The sequence below is a fragment of the Budorcas taxicolor genome, chromosome 23 (assembly GCF_023091745.1).
Source record: "Budorcas taxicolor isolate Tak-1 chromosome 23, Takin1.1, whole genome shotgun sequence".
NCBI lineage: Eukaryota > Metazoa > Chordata > Mammalia > Artiodactyla > Bovidae > Budorcas > Budorcas taxicolor.
In genome coordinates, this window is record NC_068932.1 from 19,472,820 (window position 1) to 19,494,829 (window position 22,010).

Sequence of the window (22,010 nt, forward strand, 5' to 3'; positions counted from 1 at the left end):
TTGTCCAGGAAAAGAAAAAGAAAAAGAAAAGAAAGCAAGTTTAGAAGTAGGTATTAGCATAATATTAGCATAATTAGCATATGTCATTAGCATAATTCTCAGCTAGGGAGCAGACCTTTGCAGTAGCCAGTGCTTCCTTGTTAATTAGCACTGAACAGCTGCTGGGAGGCCTTGCCTCTCTCTAGAGGCAGAGATGGAAATTCTCTTCTTATGAACTAACAGGAATAAATTGTTTTTGCCTCTTGTATTTTAAGTCATATAACTCTTTCATAGTTGAAATAAAACAGAATGGTTATTAGGAATAACTGTTAATAATAATTTCTCTGTGCACCAAACCGTCCCCAGCTGTGCAACTTCCCACTCCGAAAAAGAATTCAGTATAAGTAGGTTTGCAGGCAGGAGCTGTGATCAGCCTCATTAAAATGACATGTTATTGCAGCTAATCTTTCTAGTTCTCATCTTAATTCAGTTCTTTGAACTGCTTAGAGGGCTACATTGAATCATATGCAAAAAGTCAGTTAGGAAAAAACCTTGCCTTTTTATCTTTGAAATACCCTTGTTTTTAACAATTGTAGCTGACATTTCTTTAGGTATCAATTGTGCCAGGAACCACACTAAGCACTTTAAATTCATTATCTCATTTAACTTCACAACATGCCTAAGAAATAGGTAATTTCATTTGCCTCATTTTACCAGTGAGGAGACTGAGGTTTTAAAGAGATTAAAGAATTCCTCAAGGTGACCTTGAGTTGGACCATAAGGAAGGCCAAGCACCAAATAATTGATGCTTTTGAACTGTGATTTAGGAGAAGACACTTGAGAGTCCCTTGGACTGTAAGGAGATCAAACCAATCAATCCTAAAGAAAATCAATCCTGAATATTAATTGGAAGGGCTATGCTGAAGCTAAAGCTCCAATACTTGACCACATGATGTGAAGAGCTGATTCATTGGAAAAGACCCTGGTGCTGGGAAAGACTGAAGGCAGGGGGCAAAGGGGACGACAGAGGACCAGATGGTTGGATGGCATCACTGACTCAATGGACATGAGTTTGAGCAAGCTCCAGGAGATGGTGCAGGACAGGGGAGCCTGGTGTGCTGCAGTCCATGGGATCGCAAAGAGTAGGACACAACCGAGCAACTGAACAACAACAACAAGGTGACCTAACTAGATGCTTATCTGGGTCACATCTGGTTCTAGAGTGTATGCACTTTACCATCCTGCTATTTCCACTCTCATCTTCAGTCTTGCTACACTGACTCACTATAGGAAAACAGAAAGCTGCTGTTAATGTTTTTCTGGAGGAAGGGACCCATGAGGTCAGAAATGCCCAGGGCTCACAAAAGTCATGAGAGCTTGTGTATAGGAACATAGTGAACTTTCCATCCTTACCCACCCATACTGCTTTCACTATTGTCTATTTGCCACTTTGAGTACAAGTGGAGCCTATAAATTAGCATTAGGCCCTTCATAGAAGTTTTGGTAATTAGACGCAACTAAAGATAGAAATTCTGGATAGAAAAAGGCAATTTTCCTATTTCTGGTTTGCAGATTATTGAGTTTATAGCATATACCATGTGGTCTACTGCGATGGAAAAGACCATTATTTGCTTCCTAATTCTCTTCTGCTTTTATCATCTTTGCCCAAATTAGAATACTTTCCATAGCTTTCTGGGCCTCCATGGGAGCTAAAGGCCCTGTCTAGCTTTCTGTTCTAACCCAGGTTCAAGTTAGAATATGCTACCAGCAACTCTATAGAATGTTAGGATAACTTCCACTCTTCATTCAACAAAATTGAGCACCCACAAAGTATTATACTAGGCTTTTTGCCAGTACTGAATATACATTAGGAAATACCACAGACAACTTCCTGCTCTCATGAAGTTTATAATCTATATGAAACAAATAATAAATATGCAGTTTTGTGATAGATGCAATAATCCAAACTAACAGTGTGCTGATGGAGAATCACTTAGCAAGGCTAGTCAAGAAAGGACTCTGATGGATGAGGTGAAATCAGTAATGTGGCAAGCTGAGAGAATAATTTAGGTACAAAGAAGAGCATATGTTGTGCAACTCCATCTTATCCACCCTGCTGAAAAAAAAAAGAGAGGGAGAAGCTTAACACATGCCAGGTCAGTGAGGCTTGAGTGTAGTAAGAAAAAGGGAAATATAGAGAAGAAGAGAATGAAGAGCTGAGAAGCAGCCAGATCATTTGTCATAGAGCCTTGTTGGTATGGCAAGGAGATTCAATTTTATTCTAAGAACAATGAATAATCATTAAAGAGTCTTTATCAAATGACTGACAGCATGGGAATTATGTTTTTAAAAGATTTTCTGGCAATTGTGTGGTGAATAGATTGGAGAGGACAGTGGGTTAGTCACTCAGTCATGTCTGACTCTTTGTGACCCCATGGACTGTGCCTGCCAGGCTCTTCTGTCCATGAAACTCTCCAGGCAAGAATACTGGAGTGGGTTGCCATTCCATTCTCTAGGGGCTCTTCCTGACCCAGGGACTGAACCCAGGAGTCCTGCATTGCAGGCAGATTTTTTTTTACCATCTGAGCCACCAGGGAATGTTAGAGAGGACAGGAATGGAAGCAAATGGACCAGTCATGGGGCTATTGAAGTGGTCCAAGTTCTGAGTTCTCCAAATTGTAACTCTTCTGTTATTGTTTTCTTTATGGCTATCTCTCACCTAAAGCAGGGCTCACATTCCAAGTCAGCGTTGTCCAAACACATTAGTGGAACACTAGTCTCTCAAGATATTCCCTGAAAACAAGACTATGGTCAAATAAATTTTTAAAATTCTGTGTGCTAAATACCCTTCTTGGAGATTCAGAATGTAAAGTAATGTAATAAAGATGCTAGGAAGTGTTTCAGTACATTTGTGTATTTCAGTATTTCTCAAACTTACTTGACTATGGACATTTTACTTCCCCCTCCCGCCACATAATGCTATTATTTTGCAGGACTGGTATTTTCCAGAGCATATTTAAGGAAATGCTGCCATAAGTCATTCTAACCAAAGGTTAACTCCATGTGCATGGTTTACTGGGCCTCCTCTTCTCCACATCTGTCTGTCCCTCTGCAGACAGATTTTCATATTAAGCCCTTGGCTTGGTCACTCTTTCTTACCTCACCCTCTCTCGACTCTGAGCCTATCTGCAAGGCAAATTCTCATCTTTTCTGAGAGTCCATGTTCTCTGGGTTGCCACTTCCTCACTCTGATTATTCTGTCAATAAGCTTTCATCTGTTTATTGTCTTAGAGAAATCTGTCAAGTCTCTCACCTGCACATGATCCCTCTTTCGTGTGTTTGTTATTAAGTATTGTTCTTTATCAGTTTTTAAAAGGAGTTGGGATGGTGGTACCAGAAGAAAGTGGACCTTGTGATCAGATCACTGTCTTCAACTTGAAACACACCCAATATAGTTTAAAATCATTTTTTGTTGCTACAGAGATATTATTTCCTGAGTATGAATGTGGTCATTTTGGTGTATCTTTCTTTTGAAAATGTCCCTTTTCTGCATGTGATGGCTCTTGAATGAGAGATGCTAACTGTTCAAAAGGTGGGAATCATCCTCTATTAATTCCTCCTATTCTCTCACCTCCACCTTACTGAGATATCCATCAGTAAAGCATGTCTATCTTAACTTCTCTCCATTTCTTCTGCCATTACCTTAATCTAATTAAACATACCTCATGGTGAAAACCTCCTTACTGAGCTCTTTTGATTTCTTACTTTTGCACATTATTTGGCACACAAAATATAGTAGATTCTGGTACATGCTGCTGCCCTTATAAAAGCTCCATAATAGCTTTCCATTGCTCAGAGGATAAAATATACAACCTCTTTACCATGGTATACATGATTCAGTAATAATATGATCCTTGCTTGTCTATGCAGTCTCATCTCCTACTGCTCTCCTTTTGGTCACTATAATGCCCATCTTTCTGTCACTCAAATGCCTTAATTTTGTTTCTGACTCAGGACATTGACAAACATGACCAACCACCTCTAACTAAAACTTTCTTCACTTTACACATTGAACAATTGGTTCCTTCTCATTTTTTCATCCTTGGCTTAAATATATTGTTCCTCAGATAAATTGTCTCTGATTACCTTGTCTAAATAAGTCTTCCAACTCCAGGTATCCATTTAATTCACAGAATTACACACAACTTGGGATAATTGATTTGTTTTCTTATTTACTATGGTTCGGTTTTTTAGGACTTCCCTGGTGGCTTAGACAGTAAAGGATCTACCTGCAATGTAGGAGACCCGGGTTCTATCCCCGCATTGAACCGGGGTCAGGAAGATTCCCCAGAGAAGGATATGGCTACCCACTCCAGGATTCTTGCCCAGAAAATTTCACAGACAAAGGAGCCTGGAGAGCTACAACCCATGGAGTTGCAAAGACTCCATGACTGTGTGACTGCCACTATTTTTATTGTCTGGCTAAGCTCCAAGAGAGTAAGAGTTACTTTGGTTTTATTCGTCAATATAAACCCAACACTTAAGCCAGGATCAAACACAAAATAGGTGTTCAATAAATGTTTATTGAGAGATAATTTAGTACTAATTCACTATAACTTAAAAGCCCCCAAAGAAGCCTGAGTGAACCTCTTTTCATCGAATAACTGCTTTTCTTGACATTGCCACATCACCAAAAATAGATTCGGTCTTCATTCTAAACTAGATCCAACAATAAACTTCAAATAAGTTGAAAGAGCCTAACCTTGAAAATTAAAACATTTGTAAAAGGCTAGATAAAATTGAAAGCTTTATCCTAATTGTATAAGGAAAGAAACACAGAAGACAATCAATAAGAAAATAGACAAGAACAACTATCATAAAAAGTAACTTCTGAAATAATAAAAACATATTTCAAAGTAATAAGCAATACATTAAGATAAAATTGTCATTGCTTATATGATGCATAAAAGTTTGAAAAAGAAAAGCAGAGAAAAATGATAAAACCCTAAAGAACACTACTTCATGCCTTTAGATAAAAATCAATAACTGGGAAGAGCCACTTCCTGAATGAGGAAATGAAAATAATAAAACATGCATTTTATTAAGTACTTCCCATATTCCAGGCAACATGGTCCCTGAAGACACAAACATGAAGATTCTATCTCTGCTTTTTCATATCCTAACTGGGGGAAATAGTCCTGTATAGTCCAGTAAATACCCAAGTAGTTTTAAACTTAAAAATTAGTTTGGTTCTAAAAAAACTAAAGCTGTTCCTACATTCTGAAGGCTGCAGAATCAATAAAACATTGACTGAGTTCTGGTCCTAGTCGACAGTCTGTTGGGGGAGGCAGATATGCAAGTAAAAATTATCATCAATTTGGTAAGTACTATAGCAGAAAAGTAAAGTACCATATAAGGACAGAAGGGGGTGACAAGAAATCCTGCCCCAAGTTGTGAGAGAAGATCTATTGGAAAGAAGAAAAATGAGGGAAGAGAGTGGTATTCCAAAGAAAATGATACAAAATAAAAAGGTGCAAAGGTAAAAAAGTATGGCATCTTCTAAGATGGACATATATTTTTGATGTACTGAGGGCAGGTTGTGCAAGGGTATGTAGCTGCTGACTAGCTGCAAAGAAGGCAGGCACTGGACCCTAAAGGCCAGGGGTGCATGTGAAAGGGTTTGAATTTCAAGCAAGAGTGACTTGACCGCATGTAGCATTTTTAAAAATCTAGGTATGGAGAAATCTGTTCAAGAAGAAAAATGATAAGGTTTAAAATAAAAATGAAAAGATGGGATATGAGTGATACTAACAAGTCAGAAATAACAAAACTTGATAACTAACTAATGATACTTGCTCCTTGGAAGGAAAGCTATGACAAACCTGCACAGTATATTAGAAAAGCAGAGACATCACTTTGCTGACAGAGGTACCTATAGTCAATGCTATGGTTTTTCCAGTAGTCATGTACAGATATGATAGTTAGACCATAAAAAAGGTTGAGAGCTGAAGAATTGATGCTTTCGAATTGTGGTGCTGAAGACTCTTGACAGTCCCTTAGACAGCAAGGATATCAAACCAGTCAATACTATAGGAAATCAACCCTGAATATTCATCAGGACTGTTACTAAAGCTGAAGCTCCAATACTTTGGCCACCTGATGCAAAGAGCAGGCTCATTGGAAAAGACACTGATACTGGGAAAGATTGAAAGCAAAAGGAGAAGGGGGCGGCAGAGAATGAGGTGGTTAGATAGCATCATCAACTCAATGGACATGAACCTGAGCAAACTCTAGGAGATAATGGAGCACAGAGGAGCCTGGCATGCTGCAGTCCATGGGGTCGCAAAAGTCAGACATGACTTAGTGACTGGACTCCAACAACAAACGGAGTCTGTGAACAAAGGAGAGGAATGCATCTAAAATGACCACCTAGTCTGTGCCTCAGGCAAAATGGTTATTGTGTCATTAGGCAAATGTGGGATAAGGGGAAAGGAGACGACAGTAAGTTTTCGAAAATGTTTGGTTCTTTTCACAGTTTACAGGATTCAAATTTAAACAACCATGACATATAATCTTGCATTAATTAAAATACAGTACATTAATAAAAATAATACTCATTGCTGTGGGGTATTGGGGGAAAAGATACACTAATACATTACGGCCCTGCAACCTGGTGAAACTGTTCTGAGAAGAAATCTGGCAACAAATACAAGAGCCATAAAAATTATCATATACTCGGATCCAGAAACTCAGCTTTTTGGAATACAGCCCAAGGATGTAATTCAAAAGAAATAAAAAAAACTATTTGTATAAAGATGTTTACAGCTGTGGTATATATTCCAGACAAAAACTGGAAACAGCCCAAATGCCCTACAGTGAGGGGTGTTTAGGCAGACTCAGTACATCAGTGCACTGGAATATTTTATTGGTATTAAGAATGACAAATATGAGAACTATGTAGAAATAAGGAAAGGGCAATATAAAACAATGAGCAAAGAAATGCAGAATTTAAAATGATGCATATACAATGATCACAGCTATGTAAAATTTTATCTGTATAACCAGGAGGACTGGAAAAACTACAGAGCTGGTAATTTAGAGTGCTGACATTTTTGTTATTGTTAGTTGAGTCACTGGGAATATTTATGCATTTAAAGTTGTATTGCACTGTGTATTTAGTACATATACATTAAGAAAGGTAAATCTCCATTTTTTTTAGGAATATAAGAAAAACAGTATTCATCAGTATCTTTCCTTCTTGCCTTATGTAATTTTTTCTGGCCTCTTGAGTCCTATTAGTCTTTAGATGTATGGGAAACTAGGCCTTACCATTTGTCACCATACCACCTGGTCAGATGCTCATTTCTTTCAACTGTCTCTTACAATTGTGTCCAAGTTCTTATTCACACCAAGCTAACATCTATATGCTCACAGTTACACCATGTACACAAACTAGGATGCCTTAACTATACATTATATACTGTGTAGAAGTGTCTCCTCAGTATGATTTTTTAATCTTTGACGTAGAGAAATATTTGTTTCTTACCTTCTGTTACCCTGGTGTAACTATCTCCCTTAAATGGGCCTTTATTAAATATGAAGTCCAATTCCTCCGGATGCTATTTCTTCTAGCCTTAGAAGACTTCTCATTTGGTTATATCCTTCACCTCTTATATCATCTAGCTCTTCTCTCCTATATAAGTCTCAACATACAAACCTGTTCTGCTATCTCCCACATTAAATTAAATGGGAAAATGCCATTATTTTCCTTGACCCCAAGTCTCCCTTCATTTTTCTACTCTCTTTCACAGTCCAAATTTTCCTAAGAGCTGTCCTCATTATTGTTTCCAATATCTCACCCCTCATTCACTCTACAAACTATTGTGATCGGACTTCAGTTCCATCTCCACTGAATTATATTTTTCAAGGTCACCAACAACCTGCATGCTCCCAGGATCAATGGCACTTTTCTGTCTTCCTATTTCTTGTCTTCTTGGCCTTCTAGCAGCATCCCCTCTGCTTCCTTGGTTCCTACACCTCTTCCTCTCCCTTTCCTCCTGCATATGAGGCCATCCCTCTTTTCTCACATCTCTGAATATGATAGTTCCTTTGAGCTCTCTCCTAAGCCTTTGGCTCTTTTCTTTCTATTTTCTAACTAATCTCCTCTTTTCCCATTGTTGTTTTTCAGTCACTAAGTCATGTATGACTCTTTGCGGTCTGGTATTCCCACCTTTTTAAAATTCTCCACAGTTTGTTGCAATCCACACAGTCAAAGCCTTTAGAGTAGTCAATGAAGCAGAATTAGATGTTTCTTGGAATTTCCTTGCTTTCTCTATGATCCAACGAATGTTGGCAGTTTTATCTCTGGTTCATCTGCCTTTTCTAAAACCAGCTTGTACATCTGGGAGTCCTCGGGTAAGTACTGCTGAAGACTAACTTGAAGGATTTTGAGTATTACCTTACTAGCATGTAAAATGAGTGCAATTGTAAGGTAGGTTGAACATTCTCTGGCATTGCCTTTCTTAGCGATTGGAATGAAAACTGACCTTTCCAGTCCTGTGGCCACTGCTGAGTTTTCCAAATTTGCAGACATATTGAGTGCAGCATGTTAATACCATCATCTTTTAGGATTTTAAATAGTTCAGCTGGAATTCTATCACCTGCACTAGCTTTGTTTGAAGTAATGCTTCTTAAGGCCCACCTGACTTCACACTCTAGGATGCTGGCTCTAGGTGAATGACCACACCATCATGGTTATCTGGGTCATTAAGATTGTTTTGTATGGTGCATCTGTGTATTCTTGCCACCTCTTTTTAATCTCTTCCGCTTCTGTTAGGTCTTTGCCATTTCTGTCCTTTATAAAGCCCGTCCTTGCATGAAATGTTCCCTTGCTATCTTCAATTTTTTGGAAAAGGTCTCTAGCTTTTCCCATTCTGTTGTTTTCCTCTATTTCTTTGAATTGTTCACTTAAGAAGGCCTTCTTATCTCTCCTTGCTATTCTCTGGAAATCTGCATTCAGTTGGGAATATCCTTCCCTTTCTCCCTGCCTTTCACTTCTCTTCTTGCCTCAGCACTTTGTAAATCCTCCTCAGACAAACACTGCCTTTGTGCTTTTCTTTTTCTTTGAGATGGTTTTGGTCACTGCCTCCTGTTCAATGTTAAGAACCTCTTTCCATAATTCTTCAGGCACTCTGTCTACCAGATCTAATTCCTTGAATCTATTATCACCTCTACCATATAATCATAAGTGATCTGATTTTGGTCATACCTGAATGGTCTAGTGGTCTTCCCTACTTTCTTAAATTTAAGTCTGAATTCTGCAAAAAAGAGCTCATGATCTGAACCATAGTCAGCTCCAGGTCTTGTTTTTGCTGACTGTATAGAGCTTCTCCAATTTCAGCTGCAAAGAATATAATCAATCTTCTTTCGGTATTGACCATTTCCATGATGCCCATGTATAGAGTCATCTCTTGCGTTGTTGGAAGAGAGTGTTTGCTGTGACCAGTGTGTTCTCTTGACAAAACTCTACCAGTCTTTGCATTGCTTTATTTTGAGCTCCAAGGCCAAACTTGCCTGTTTCTCCAGGTATCGCTTGACCTCCTACTTTTGCATTCCAATCCCCTATGATGAAAAGGACTTTTTTTTTTTTTTTTTTTGGTGTTCTAGATGGTCTCATAGTTCTTCACAGAACTTAGGGTCAACTTCAACTTTTTTGGCATTAGTGGCTGGGGCATAGACTTGGATTATTGTGATGTTAAATGGTTTGCCTTGGAAATGAACTGAGATCATTCTGTCATTTTAGAGACTGCACCCAAGTACTGCAGACTTTTTTGTTGATTATGAGGGCTACTTCATTTCTTCTAAGGGATTCTTGCACAGTAGTAGATACAGTGGTCATCTGAGTGAAATTTGCCCATTTCCGTCCATCTTGGTTCACTGATTTCTAAGATGTTGGTGTTTACTCTTCCATCTCCTGCTTGACCACATCCAATTTAACTTGGTTCATGGACCTAACATTCCAGGTTTTAAAGCAATATTGTTCTTTGCAGCATCAGACTTTACTTTCACTGCCAGATACATCCACAACTGAGCGTCATTTCTGCTTTGACACAGCCACTTCATTCCTTCTGAAGCTACTTGTAATTGCCTTCCACTTTTCACTGGTAGCACATTGGACATCTTCTGATCTGGGGGACTCATCTTCCAATTTCATATCTTTTTGCCTTTTTATATTGTTCATGGTGTTCCTGTAGCAAGAATACTGGAGTGGTTTGCGATTCCCTTCCACAGTGGACCATATTTTGACAGAATTCTTCATTATGACCCATCCGTCTTGGGTGGCCCTGCAGGGCATAGCTCATAGCTTCACTGAGTTACACAAGAGTCCCTTCACCACAACAAGGCTGTGAACCATGAAGGAGCACATCACTATACACTTATCCAACATATCAAGTCCTGTGGCTTCCACTGCCAATGATACATTCCATTTCCACACCCCATTTCAGGTTCCTATCATTATGTGTACCACTACAACAGCTTTTCTCACTGATTTCCCTGCCTCCTGTCCAATCTATTTGTCATAGAGGAGACATAGAATACTTTCTGTATAATAAATCAAATTTTTTCACTCCCCAGTTTAGAAATATTCAGTGTCTTTCTCACTGTGCTTAGAAGAAATTCTAGGCCCTTCATTATGCCTATAAGTCTCTATATAACTATTTTTTGTTTAGTTTTTTAAAATTAATTTATTTTTTATTGAAGGATAATTGCTTTACAGAATTTTGCTGTTTTCTGTCAAACCTCAACATGAATCAGCCATAGATATACATAATTACTTCTCTAAATATACCTTTCTTTTGTCAATCTGGCCCCTTTTTCATCCTTAGGATCTTTGCATGTGCTTTTCATTTTTTCAAGAACACTGACACTGTTCATTTCTCATTTTGTCTAGTTAACACTCATTCAAGTTCAAATTACACTTTAATGAATTTTTAAAAATTGAAGTATAGTTGATTTACAATATTATATTATTTCTGGTGTATGACATACTGATTCAATATTTTTATAGGTTATACTCCATTTAAAGTTACTGTAAAACACTGACTATATTTCTCATGCCGAAACATATATACTTGATAGCTTACTTATTTTATACATAAGTTTGTGTTTGAACCTCTTAATCTCCTACCCTTGTCTTGTCCCTTCCCTTCCCTTCTCTCCACTGGTAACCACTGGTTTGTTCTCTATATCAGCGACTGTTTCTGTTTTTTTAATATTTATTAATTTGCTTATTTTTTAGTTTCCACATATAAGTAATAACACAAAGTATTTATCTTTCTCTGTTTGGTTTTTTCACTAAGCATAGTACCCTTCAGGTCTATTCATGTTGTTGAAAATGGCAAAATTCATTCCTTTTTATGGGTGAGTATATTCCATTCCAAATTTTTATCCATTTATTAGGTTGCTTCTATATCTTGGCTATTGTTAATAATGTTGTTATGAATACTGGGGTACATATATCTTTTTGAATTAGTGTTTTCATTTTCTTCGGATATATACCCATAAGTGGGACTGCTGGATCATATGGTAGTTCTATTTTTAGTTTTTTGAGGAACCTCCATACTGTTTTCCAAAGAGGCTGCACCAATTTACATTCCCACCAACAATCTACTAGGGTTTCCTTTACGCTATATCCTCACAACATTTGTTATTTGTGGTCTTTTTGACAATAGCCATTCTGACAGGCATGAGGTGCTATCTCATTGTGGTTTTGATTTGCATTTCTCTGATGATTAGCAACGTTAAACATCTTTTCATGTGGTTGTTCCTCTTACATGTTAATCCTTTAGGGAACACTTCCAACCACCTAACTTGGTCAAATCTCAGCATTTACAGTCATTCATAGACTCTTGTTCCTCTCCTTGTTATTGTTTCAGTCTTAAGTTGATTATTGCCTATGTCTCCCTTACCATAGTACATACTCTGTGAAGGTAGAGAAAGTATTTTTTGTTCATTATAACACTCTTGTTTTCAAACACAGTACCTGGAACATAGCAATTACTCAAGAAGTATTTGCAGAATGAATGAATTACTGATACAAAGTCATGCTACTGAGAAGACACTATCAGTCCCATGAAACTATATTAATCAAATCATTAAAGAAAAGGTATAATCTAAAAGAATAACTATGTGGACTTTATGTTATTATTTAACATTATGTATTATGAACTATGAAAATGTTCTAAATATGTGATTATTATCCCCTAATTACAACATGTAAAATAAGGTCAACTTCTTCATCACCATCACCCACCCCCCACCACATACATGGGATAATTTAAAAGTTCAATTTAAAAATAAATAAATAAAAGTCCAGCAAAAGTATACAAAAGGAAGCCCAGAGTTGTACTTGTAGGTAGGAGTAAAGGTCAGAAAAATTGTTCTGCAAGAAAAAAGGGAACTTTCTACTGAGAGAGAAGGGGGGGGGGGAGAAAGAAGGGTGAAGGAAGGACAGAAGTTAATATAAAGGCTTGGGGATTCTTTGTAAAGAGGAAAATGCCTAAAATTAAATTTCAGGCTGCTAATGTTACAGTGTAAATCCCTCCACCTTCCCAAGCCTTTAATAATGTCTGCTATGTTAATTAGCTTAGATCAAGACCAAGCTACCACAAAAGGGGAGAGAGTCATGAGAGCCATCAAGCCAGAAGGACCAGTAAGGAGGTTAGCCATATGTTTCTTTCTACTGGAATATGTCTGTTTGTACTGGTATAGCATTTATTTAACCTCACTTGGGCTGTACGATTCACTGGAAAACATCTTACTTGTTTTTGAATTTATAGGAATAACCCTAACTATCCCGGAATATGACAGGATGCTGCATAAAACATATGCCAGATGAACTCCTGCCTCTGCCAGCTTCCTTGTTCCCACCCTTCCAGGTACAGTCACATCTCCACTTTGGGTCTTGGATTCAACATCTAACTTCAGTCTTCCTCATGCTATTCCCTCTGACATTCCCTCCAACCCTGCATAATTAGACTCAACATGAATGAATATTTGTTCCACTTATTTTATCTGAGCCTGGCTCACCAGCAGCACTGGGGAAGACAGCATTTAACATAGCGACCATCCACAACCAATGCTTAATAAATGATTGTTTGATTCAGTCAAAATTAAATAAATCATATGATAGTAATTCTCTAGAATACCTAACAAATTTGTTAAGCTATGTTTTAAAGTACAGATGTTTGTAGTGTTTCTCAACTTTTTAACCTAGTTCCACTGTCCAGGATTTTGTCAAGTTTTACTTTCTATAAGAGTTCCCAAGAGTATAGTAGATAATATTTTGCCTTTTAAAAAATATTGTTACATTATGCAATGCTATAATATTAAGTGTGCTTTTTAAAACAACACATCCTTTCCAACCTGTTTTGGAGTTTGTGATATTCCTCCCAATCCCACCCACTTCTGCTGACTGTGAAAAGCCCGGAGAGATAAGTTCTTGCACTGTTTGTAGAGAATCCTTGGTTTATGGTGGGAGTTTTCACTTTGAAAGAGTCTCTCTGTCCTTCTTAAGACCAGAAATAACGGGGAGAGTACAAATACTTTAACTCATTACATGTAATGAACAGTGTTTTAAAAACTGCTAAATAATCTGACCTACCCATCTAGAAGGGCGATGACGTTTTTCCTGGGCCGCCCAATATTAGGGCCATACAAGCTGGCTCTGGAGTAAATCCGGATGGGTTGCAACAGGCTCTTCAGCTGGATGTAATCCTTTCCCAACTGGCTGCCATTTACTGCCCGGCCATGCATGGTCCGATAGTTATTTGGTTCTAGATTAAAAGCAGACATGCAAGTCAGAGTTGGGAAGAGTGAGGTTCTGCCAACCTTTTCCAAGCCACAGATCTCTCTCCCTTTTTTCTTAACAATGTGAACAAAATAAACAAAGGAGGGTGCAAGTTAGCTTAACTTGAGAAACTATCCCAACAAAAAAATCAAGTGCCATTTTATCATTCTATTTATTTTCAAACTAATCTTCACAAATGGTCATCTAATCCACAACAGAGAGACCATACTGATTTTCAAATGATAGTTTATAATAAATGGCATATTGAATTGAACAGTATCCCCCCAAATTAATGTCAATCTAAAACTTTAGAAAGTAATCTTATTTGGATATAAGGTCTTTGAAGTAATTACTCAAGATGAGGTCATATGGGATTAGGATGTGCCCTAAATCCAAAGACTGGTGTCTTTATAGAGAAAGGAGAGGAAGATTCAGGTACACAGACACACAGGGAGGAAGCCCATGTGTCAATGCAGGCAAGAATTTAAGGGATACTGCTATTCCAAGGCTTGCTGGTAGCTATTAGAAGCTAGAGAGAGCTTCTAATAGATTCTCCAAATCTATTCAGTGGAGATTCAGTGAAGAATCTATTGGAAGATTCTGAATAGATTCTCCCTTAAAAGTCTCCAGAAGGAATTAACCCTGGCAATGCTTTGATCTCAGACTTCCTAAACTGTGATAGAACAAATATCTCTTGTTTTATACCACTAAGCTTGTCATGACAGGCCTAGAAAACTAATACAAATGGTAAGAAGGGAAAGCTTCATAAAGATAATCCTTGTGTCAAAAAGACAGAAAAAACTTAATGTTCAATTATAACAAAGTGGCTGAGTGTAATCCTCTCGCCCAGTTCCTATTAACTTGGTAGTCCTAAAAAGACAAGGAAAGTCCTAAAATCCAGCAGCTCCACTGCTGGAAGAGCTAACTTGATTTGCAATGAAGGACATATCCCAGAGAAGGCCAACATTTTGGTTGACTTGAGGTTTTGACACTGGTAGGGGCAAGAAATAGATCAGGAGACTCACAAGAGATGTAACAGGGAGATTTGGGGAGCAACGAAATCATTGAGGATTTTGGTAAGCCCACAAATACCCCTCATAGTCTGGAAAGTTGTTCTCAGGCGGGACTGGAGAGGGCACTAGCTATCCACACATTTCCAGATGAGTGTGAAACATAATATACTCATAAAGGACATGTGAAAAGGCATGTCAGAGATTAAAAACCAGACAGACTTGCAAAATGCCTAAATGTGTTCACAAACCTATACACAGATCTAATGGTAAAGATGAAAGCTTTAACATTTTTCAAGGTAAGCATAACCTCTGATCATTCATCATCTCACCATTAAGCTATGCCGACTCAGAGGCAACGCTTGGGAAGCTGACTTTTGCAATTAAAGAAAAGAATTGAAAAATTAAAAGAAAAAAATGAATAGATATTAGTAGCTACATGATGCAAGGGAGACAAACTCTATGGAACTAGTCCAGGAAGTGACTAAACAAACGGAAAAGAAACAACAAAAAAACCTCTGGAAAGGAGGATCTGGAATCCAGAGTTGCTCCAACATATTATCTAAAATGTATAGTTTTCAACCACAAAAAATAACAGCACGCAAAAAGATAGGAAAGTATGACCCATAAGCAAGCAAAAAAGAAAAATGAAACTATCTCTTAGGGAACTCAGATGTAGGACTTAACAGAAAAGGACTTCAAAACTGCTATTATAAATATGCTTAAAGAACTAAGGGAAGAATAAAAATGTAAGGGAAAGTATGATTTTACTGATTAAATATAAATATAGAGATATTACAAATAAATAAAGATAGAAATTACAAAAAATTATCAAATGGAAATCTTGGAACTGAAACAACTCTTCACATTTAGAACACAATGGAATTAGTAGCTGAATTTTTATCAGAAATAAGGCCAGAAGACAGTGAGATGATACATCCAAAATTCTGGGAAAAACATCAATCAACAATTCTGTATGCAGCAATCTATGCTTCAAAGCTGAAAGCAAAATGTAGATCTTCCCAGAAAAACAAAGGACAGAGCTTGTTGTGAGAAAATCTGTCTTACAAGAAATAAGAAAGGATATCTTTTAGGTTGAAAGAAAATGACAGCAGATAGTGATCCAAAATCACACAGAGAAATAAAGAACACCAGTGTATGTTAATATATGTATGCCCTGACCATAACAGAATTAAACTGGAATTCAACAATGGAAAGAAATTTGAGAATCTATAAATATTTGGAAATCAGACAAATAACCATGAGTCAAAGAGGAAATCACAAGAAGAATTAGAAAATATTTTAATGAACTGAAAATGAAAACATAATATATAAAAATGTATAGGATGACACCAAAGGCACAATCCATGAAAGCAATAATTAAGAAACTGAACTTCATTAAAATTAAAAACTTTTGCTCTGCAAAAGGCAATGTTGAGAGAATAGAAGACTAGCTAAAGACTGGGAGAAAATACTTACAAAAGACATATCTAATAAATGACTTATTAAAAATATAGAAAGAGCTTAAAACTTACTAAGAAAACAAACAACCTGATTTAAAAATATCCTAAAGGGCTTAAGAGATACTCACCAAAACAGACATACAGATTGCAAACAAGTATATGAAAAAAGATGTTCTACTTTATATGTCATCAGGGAAGCGCAAATTAAAACAACAATGAAGTTCCACTATATACCTATTAAGAATGGCCAAAATTTGTAACACTAACACCAGCAAATACTAGCTAGAATATGGAGGAATTGGAGGAAGAGAACTCTCATTTATTGCTGATGGGAATGCAAAATGATATGGTTATTCTGGAAGTTTGGTGGTTTCTGACAAACAAAACATACTCTGAGCTTATAATCCAGCAATCATGTGCCTTGTTTTTACACAGAGGAGATGAAAATTTATGTCCTCACTTTGTCTACACATGGATTTATGGCATCTGAATTCACAAGTGCCAAAAGTTGGAGGCAAGCAAGATGTTCTTCAGTAGATGAATGGATAAATAAGCTGTAGTACATTCACACAACGGCATATTATTCAGCACTGAAAAGAAATGAGTCATCAAGCCATGTAAAGGTTCCATGGAGGAAGCTTAAATGTATATCATTAAGTTAAATAAAGTGTTTGTAGCTTAGTAGTGTCCGATTCTTTGCAACCCCATGGACTGCAGCACACCAGGCTCCTCTATCCTTGGGATTTTCCAGGCAAGACTCCTGGAATGGGTTGCCATTTCCTTCTCCAAGGGATCTTCTTGACTCGGGGATTGAACCTGGGTCTCCTGCATTGCAGGCAGACTCTTTACTGTCTGAGCCACCAGGGAAGCTGGCATTAAGTGAAAGAAGCCAGTCTTAAAAGGCTGTAATACTGTATGATTCCAACTATATGATATTCTGGAAAAGGAAAAACTATACAGATTGTAAAAGGATCAGTGGTTGCCAGGGATTGGGGAGAGGTGGGAGGGATGAATAGGTAGAACACAGAGGATTTTTAGGGCAGTAAATACTCTACATGATACTATAATAATGGATACATGTCATTATATATCTCAGACCCATACTATGTACTCATCAAAAGCGAACCATAATGTAAACTATGAATTTTGGGTGATTATGATGTATAATATAGGTTCATCAACTGTGACAAGGAGAAGGAAATGGCTGGTGAGGGATATTGATAGTGGGGGAGGCTACCCAAGTGTGGGGGCATGGAAGATATGGGAAATCTCTGTACCTTCTCAGTTTTGCTGTGAACCTAAAACCATTCTTTTAAAAAGTTTTTTAAAAAGTTAACATTAGGGATATACACACAGAAGGAAGACCATGTGAGGACATAGTGAGAAGGTGGCCAGCTGTAAGCCAAGAAGACAGACCTTGTGGGGAAAAAAGCTCTGCTGCTACGTATATGTTAGACTTCTTTATTGGTTGGGAATAAAAAAACAGTGCTAACAGCCTTACAGACTCCTATATTAGAAAATAAGAAAGATCTCAAGTCAATAATCTAAGTTTTTCTTTTAAAAAAAGAGAAAAAGAAGAAGGAAGTAAAATCAAAGCAAGAAGAAAGAAAATAATAAAAATTAGAGTAGAAATCAATGATATAATAAAGGAGAAAAATCCATTGAAGTATAAGTTGGTTCTTTAAAAAGATCAACAAAATTGATACAACCTTTGGCTAGACTGACCAAAAAATAAAGAGAGAAGAAACAGATGACCAAAGTTAGGAATGAAAGAGGAAATACTATTAAGGACCTCACATTAATTGCAAGGATAAGGGACTACTGACACTTGCTCCTTGGAAGGAAAGCTATGAGAAAACAAGACAGCATATTAAAAAGCAGAGACAACACTTTGTCAACAAAGTCTATATAATCAAAGCTATGGTTTTTCCAGTAGTCATGGATGGATGTGAGAGTTCAACCATAAAGAAGGCTGTGAAAAGTGAAAGTGAAAGTCACTCAGTCATGTCTGACTCTTTGTGACCCCATGGACTATACAGTCAATGGAATTCTCCAGGCCAGAATCCTGGAATGGGTAGCTGTAAGAATTTTAAGAAGCTGTAAGAATGTAAGGCTGAGTGCTGAAGAATTGATGCTTTTAAACTGTGGTGCTAGAGAAGACTCTTGAGGGTCCCTTGAACTGCAAGGAGATCAAACCAGTCTATTCTAAAGGAAATCAACCCTGAATATTCACTGGAAGAACAGATGCTGAAGCTGAAGCTCCAATACTTTGGCCACCTGATATGAAGAGTTGATTCATTGGAAAAGACCCCAGTGCTGGGATAGATTGAAGGCAAAAGGAGAAGGGGGTAGCAGAGGATGAGATGGTTAGACAGCATCACCGACTCAATGGACATGAATCTGAGCAAACTCGGAGAAATAGTAAAGGACAGAGAAGCCTAGTGTGCTGCAGTCCATGGGGTCGCTAAGTGTTGGACACAAGTCAGCAAGTGAACATCACCACCAAGAAATGAACAACTTTGTGCCAATAATTTACACAACCTAGACGAAATGAAAAATTTTTTTAGATAAGACACAAACTACGAAACCCAAATTAAAACAAAAAAAGAAAATCTGAATAGGTCTATAACCCCAAAAAACATTTCAGTTCAGTTCAATCACTCAGTCGTGTCCGACTCTTTGCGACCCAATGAATCGCAGCACGCCAGGCCTCCCTGTCCATCACCATCTCCCGGAGTTCACTCAGACTCACGTCCATCGAGTCCGTGATGCCATCCAGCCATCTCATCCTCAGTCATCCCCTTCTCCTCCTGCCCCCAATCCCTCCCAGCATCAGAGTCTTTTCCAATGAGTCAACTCTTCGCATGAGGTGGCGAAAGTACTGGAGCTTCAGACTGGGTATTGTTTTTGCTTTGGCTCCATCCCTTCATTCTTTCTGGAGTTATTTCTCCACTGATCTCCAGGAGCATATTGGGCACCTAATGACCTGGGGAGTTCCTCTTTTGGTATCCTATCATTTTGCCTTTTCATACTGTTCATGGGGTTCTCAAGGCAAGAATACTGAAGTGGCTTGCCATTCCCTTCTCCACTGGACCACATTCTGTCAGACCTCTCCACCATGACCCGCCCGTCTTGGGTTGCCCTGCAGGCATGGCTTGATTTCATTGAGTTAGACAAGGCTGTGGTCCTAGGGTGATTAGATTGACTAGTTTTCTGTGAGTATGGTTTCAGTATGTCTGCCCTCTGATGCCCTCTTGCAACACTTACCATCTTACTTGGGTTTCTCTTACCTTGGGCGTGAAAACATTTAATCAGTCATTAAAGTTATTTCCACAAAGGAAGCCCAGACTCAGATGGATTAATTGGTGAATTCTATAATGTATTTAAGGAAGAAATAATGGACAATCCTTCACAAACTTTTTCAGAAAATTGAGAAAGAAAGAACAATTCCCAACTTACTTTATGAGGCCAATATTCCCCTGATACCAAAGCCAAAAGCATCATAAGAAAACTATGGATGAGTATCTCTCATAAATACAGATTCAAAAATATGCAACAAAATATCTACAAACTGAAACCAGCAATGTATAAAAAGTATTATAGTATCATGACCAAGTGAGATTTATACCAGGAATGCAAAGTTGATTTAATAGCAAAACCCAACTAATGTAAAATACTGTATTAACAGAATAAAAGACCAAAACCACATTATCATTTCAACAGATACAAACAAAGAAACAAAACGAAAAGCTATTTTACAATATCTAACAGCCATTTTTGATAAATACTCTCAACAAACTATGAATAGAAGGGAAATTCCTCAATAGAAGGGAGATGCTTAACAGCATCTAAGAAAAATCTACATACTTACAGGTAAAATACTGAATGCTTAATGGTAAAACATCATACTTAATTCAAATACTGAACGCTTCCCCCCTAAGATTAGGAACAAGACATGGATGTGTGCTTTTATCACTTATATCCAACATTTGTATTAGAGATTACAGTCAGTGCAGTTAGGCAAGAAAAAGAAATAAAAGGCATCTAAATTAGAAAGGAAGAAGCAAAACCATCTTTATTCTCACAATATATCTTGTATACAGGAAATCATAAAGAAGTCACACATGTAGGAAGTGGTGACCCACTCCAGTATTCTTGCCCGAAGAATCCCATGGACAGAGGAGGCGGGCGGGCTGTAGTCCATGGGGTCGCAGAGTTGGACATGACTGAGTGACTAAGCACATGATTATTATACCAGAGAGGCAGGTGTGAGGGTGGCAAAATGGGTGAGGATGATCAAAAGGTACAAACTTACTTTATAAAATAAATAAGTCATGTGGATATAATATCCATCCTGGTGATTATAGTTATGATACTGTATTATATAGTTGAAACTTGATAAGAGAATAGATCCTAAAATTTCTTATCACAAGATAAAAGTATTTGTAACTATGTGAGGTGATGGATGTAAGCTGAACTTATCATGGTGATCATTTTGTAATAAATACATATATCAAAAAAAGACAATGTGGTCCAAGAACAGACATACAGATCAGTGGAAGAGAATTGAGCCCAGAAATAAGCCTATGTATGGTCAACTGATTTCTGACAAAAATGTCAAGAGAATTCAATAAGGAAAGGAAAATCTTTTAAATAAACAATGCTGAGACAATTTAATAGCCATAAAGATGAATTTAGATTCTTATTTCACATCATACTCAAAATTTAAGTCCTACTGTATCTTATTCCCAAAAGCAAAAGCAAAAACTACAAATCTATAAAAAGAAAAAATAGAAAAAAAAATCTTTGTGACCTTGGGTTAAAAAATCTTTGTGATTTTGCATTAGGCAAAGATATAATATCAAAGCAAACATATCAAAAAAAATTGATAAGCTGAACTTTATCAAAATTCAGATCATCTGAATTTCAAAAGATGCCATAAAGAAAATGATAAAATAAGCTACAGATTGGGAGAAAATACTTGCAAATCATATGTTTGATAAAGATCTTTCATTCAGAATATATTTAAAACTCTTACAACTAAATAATATGATGACCTAATTTAAAAGACAAAAGATTTGAGTAGACATTTCACCTAAGAAAATGTAAAAATGGTTGATAAGCATGTGAAAAGATGCTCAATATCACTTGTCATTAGAAAAGTGCTAATTAAAGTCATATTAATATACTACTTCAAACCCACTAAAACGGCTCTAATCAGATAGACAATAAAAAGTGTTTGCAAAGATGTAGAAAAACTGTAATCCTCATGCATTACTGAGGAAAATGCAAAATGGTACAGCTACTTTGGAAAGTAGTGTGGTTAATTTGTTCAAAAATCAACATAAATTTACCATACAAACTAGCAACTCCATTCCCCTCTGAGATATCATCTTACAAGAAATGAAAGTATAAAACCACACACAGACTTGTAAATGAATATTTCAGCACCATTACTGATCATAATCAAAAAACAGAAACAATCTAAATACCTGTAATTTGGTGAATGGAAAAACAAAATGTGATATATATATACATGTATATATGTATGAATATATGTGTATATTCATGCATAGGAAGAGCATTCAGCAATTAAAAGGAATGAACTACTTTTACATGCTACAACATAGATACACCTCAAAAACATGCTAAGTGAAAGAAGTCTACAGATGCAAAAGTGTACATACTGTACGATTCCAGTTACATGAA

General features: G+C 37.1%; 1 protein-coding gene across 1 annotated transcript in view; it reads right to left on the bottom strand.

The window, feature by feature from the left end:
* The window catches only part of HPSE2 (heparanase 2 (inactive)), a 688,998-nt gene that overhangs the window by 247,738 nt on the left and 419,250 nt on the right, over positions 1-22,010 (bottom strand). Inside the window, exon 5 of the mRNA XM_052661035.1 lies at positions 13,643-13,814. Coding sequence (XP_052516995.1) covers positions 13,643-13,814 — 172 coding nt within the window. The remainder of the gene's footprint in view (positions 1-13,642; positions 13,815-22,010) is intronic.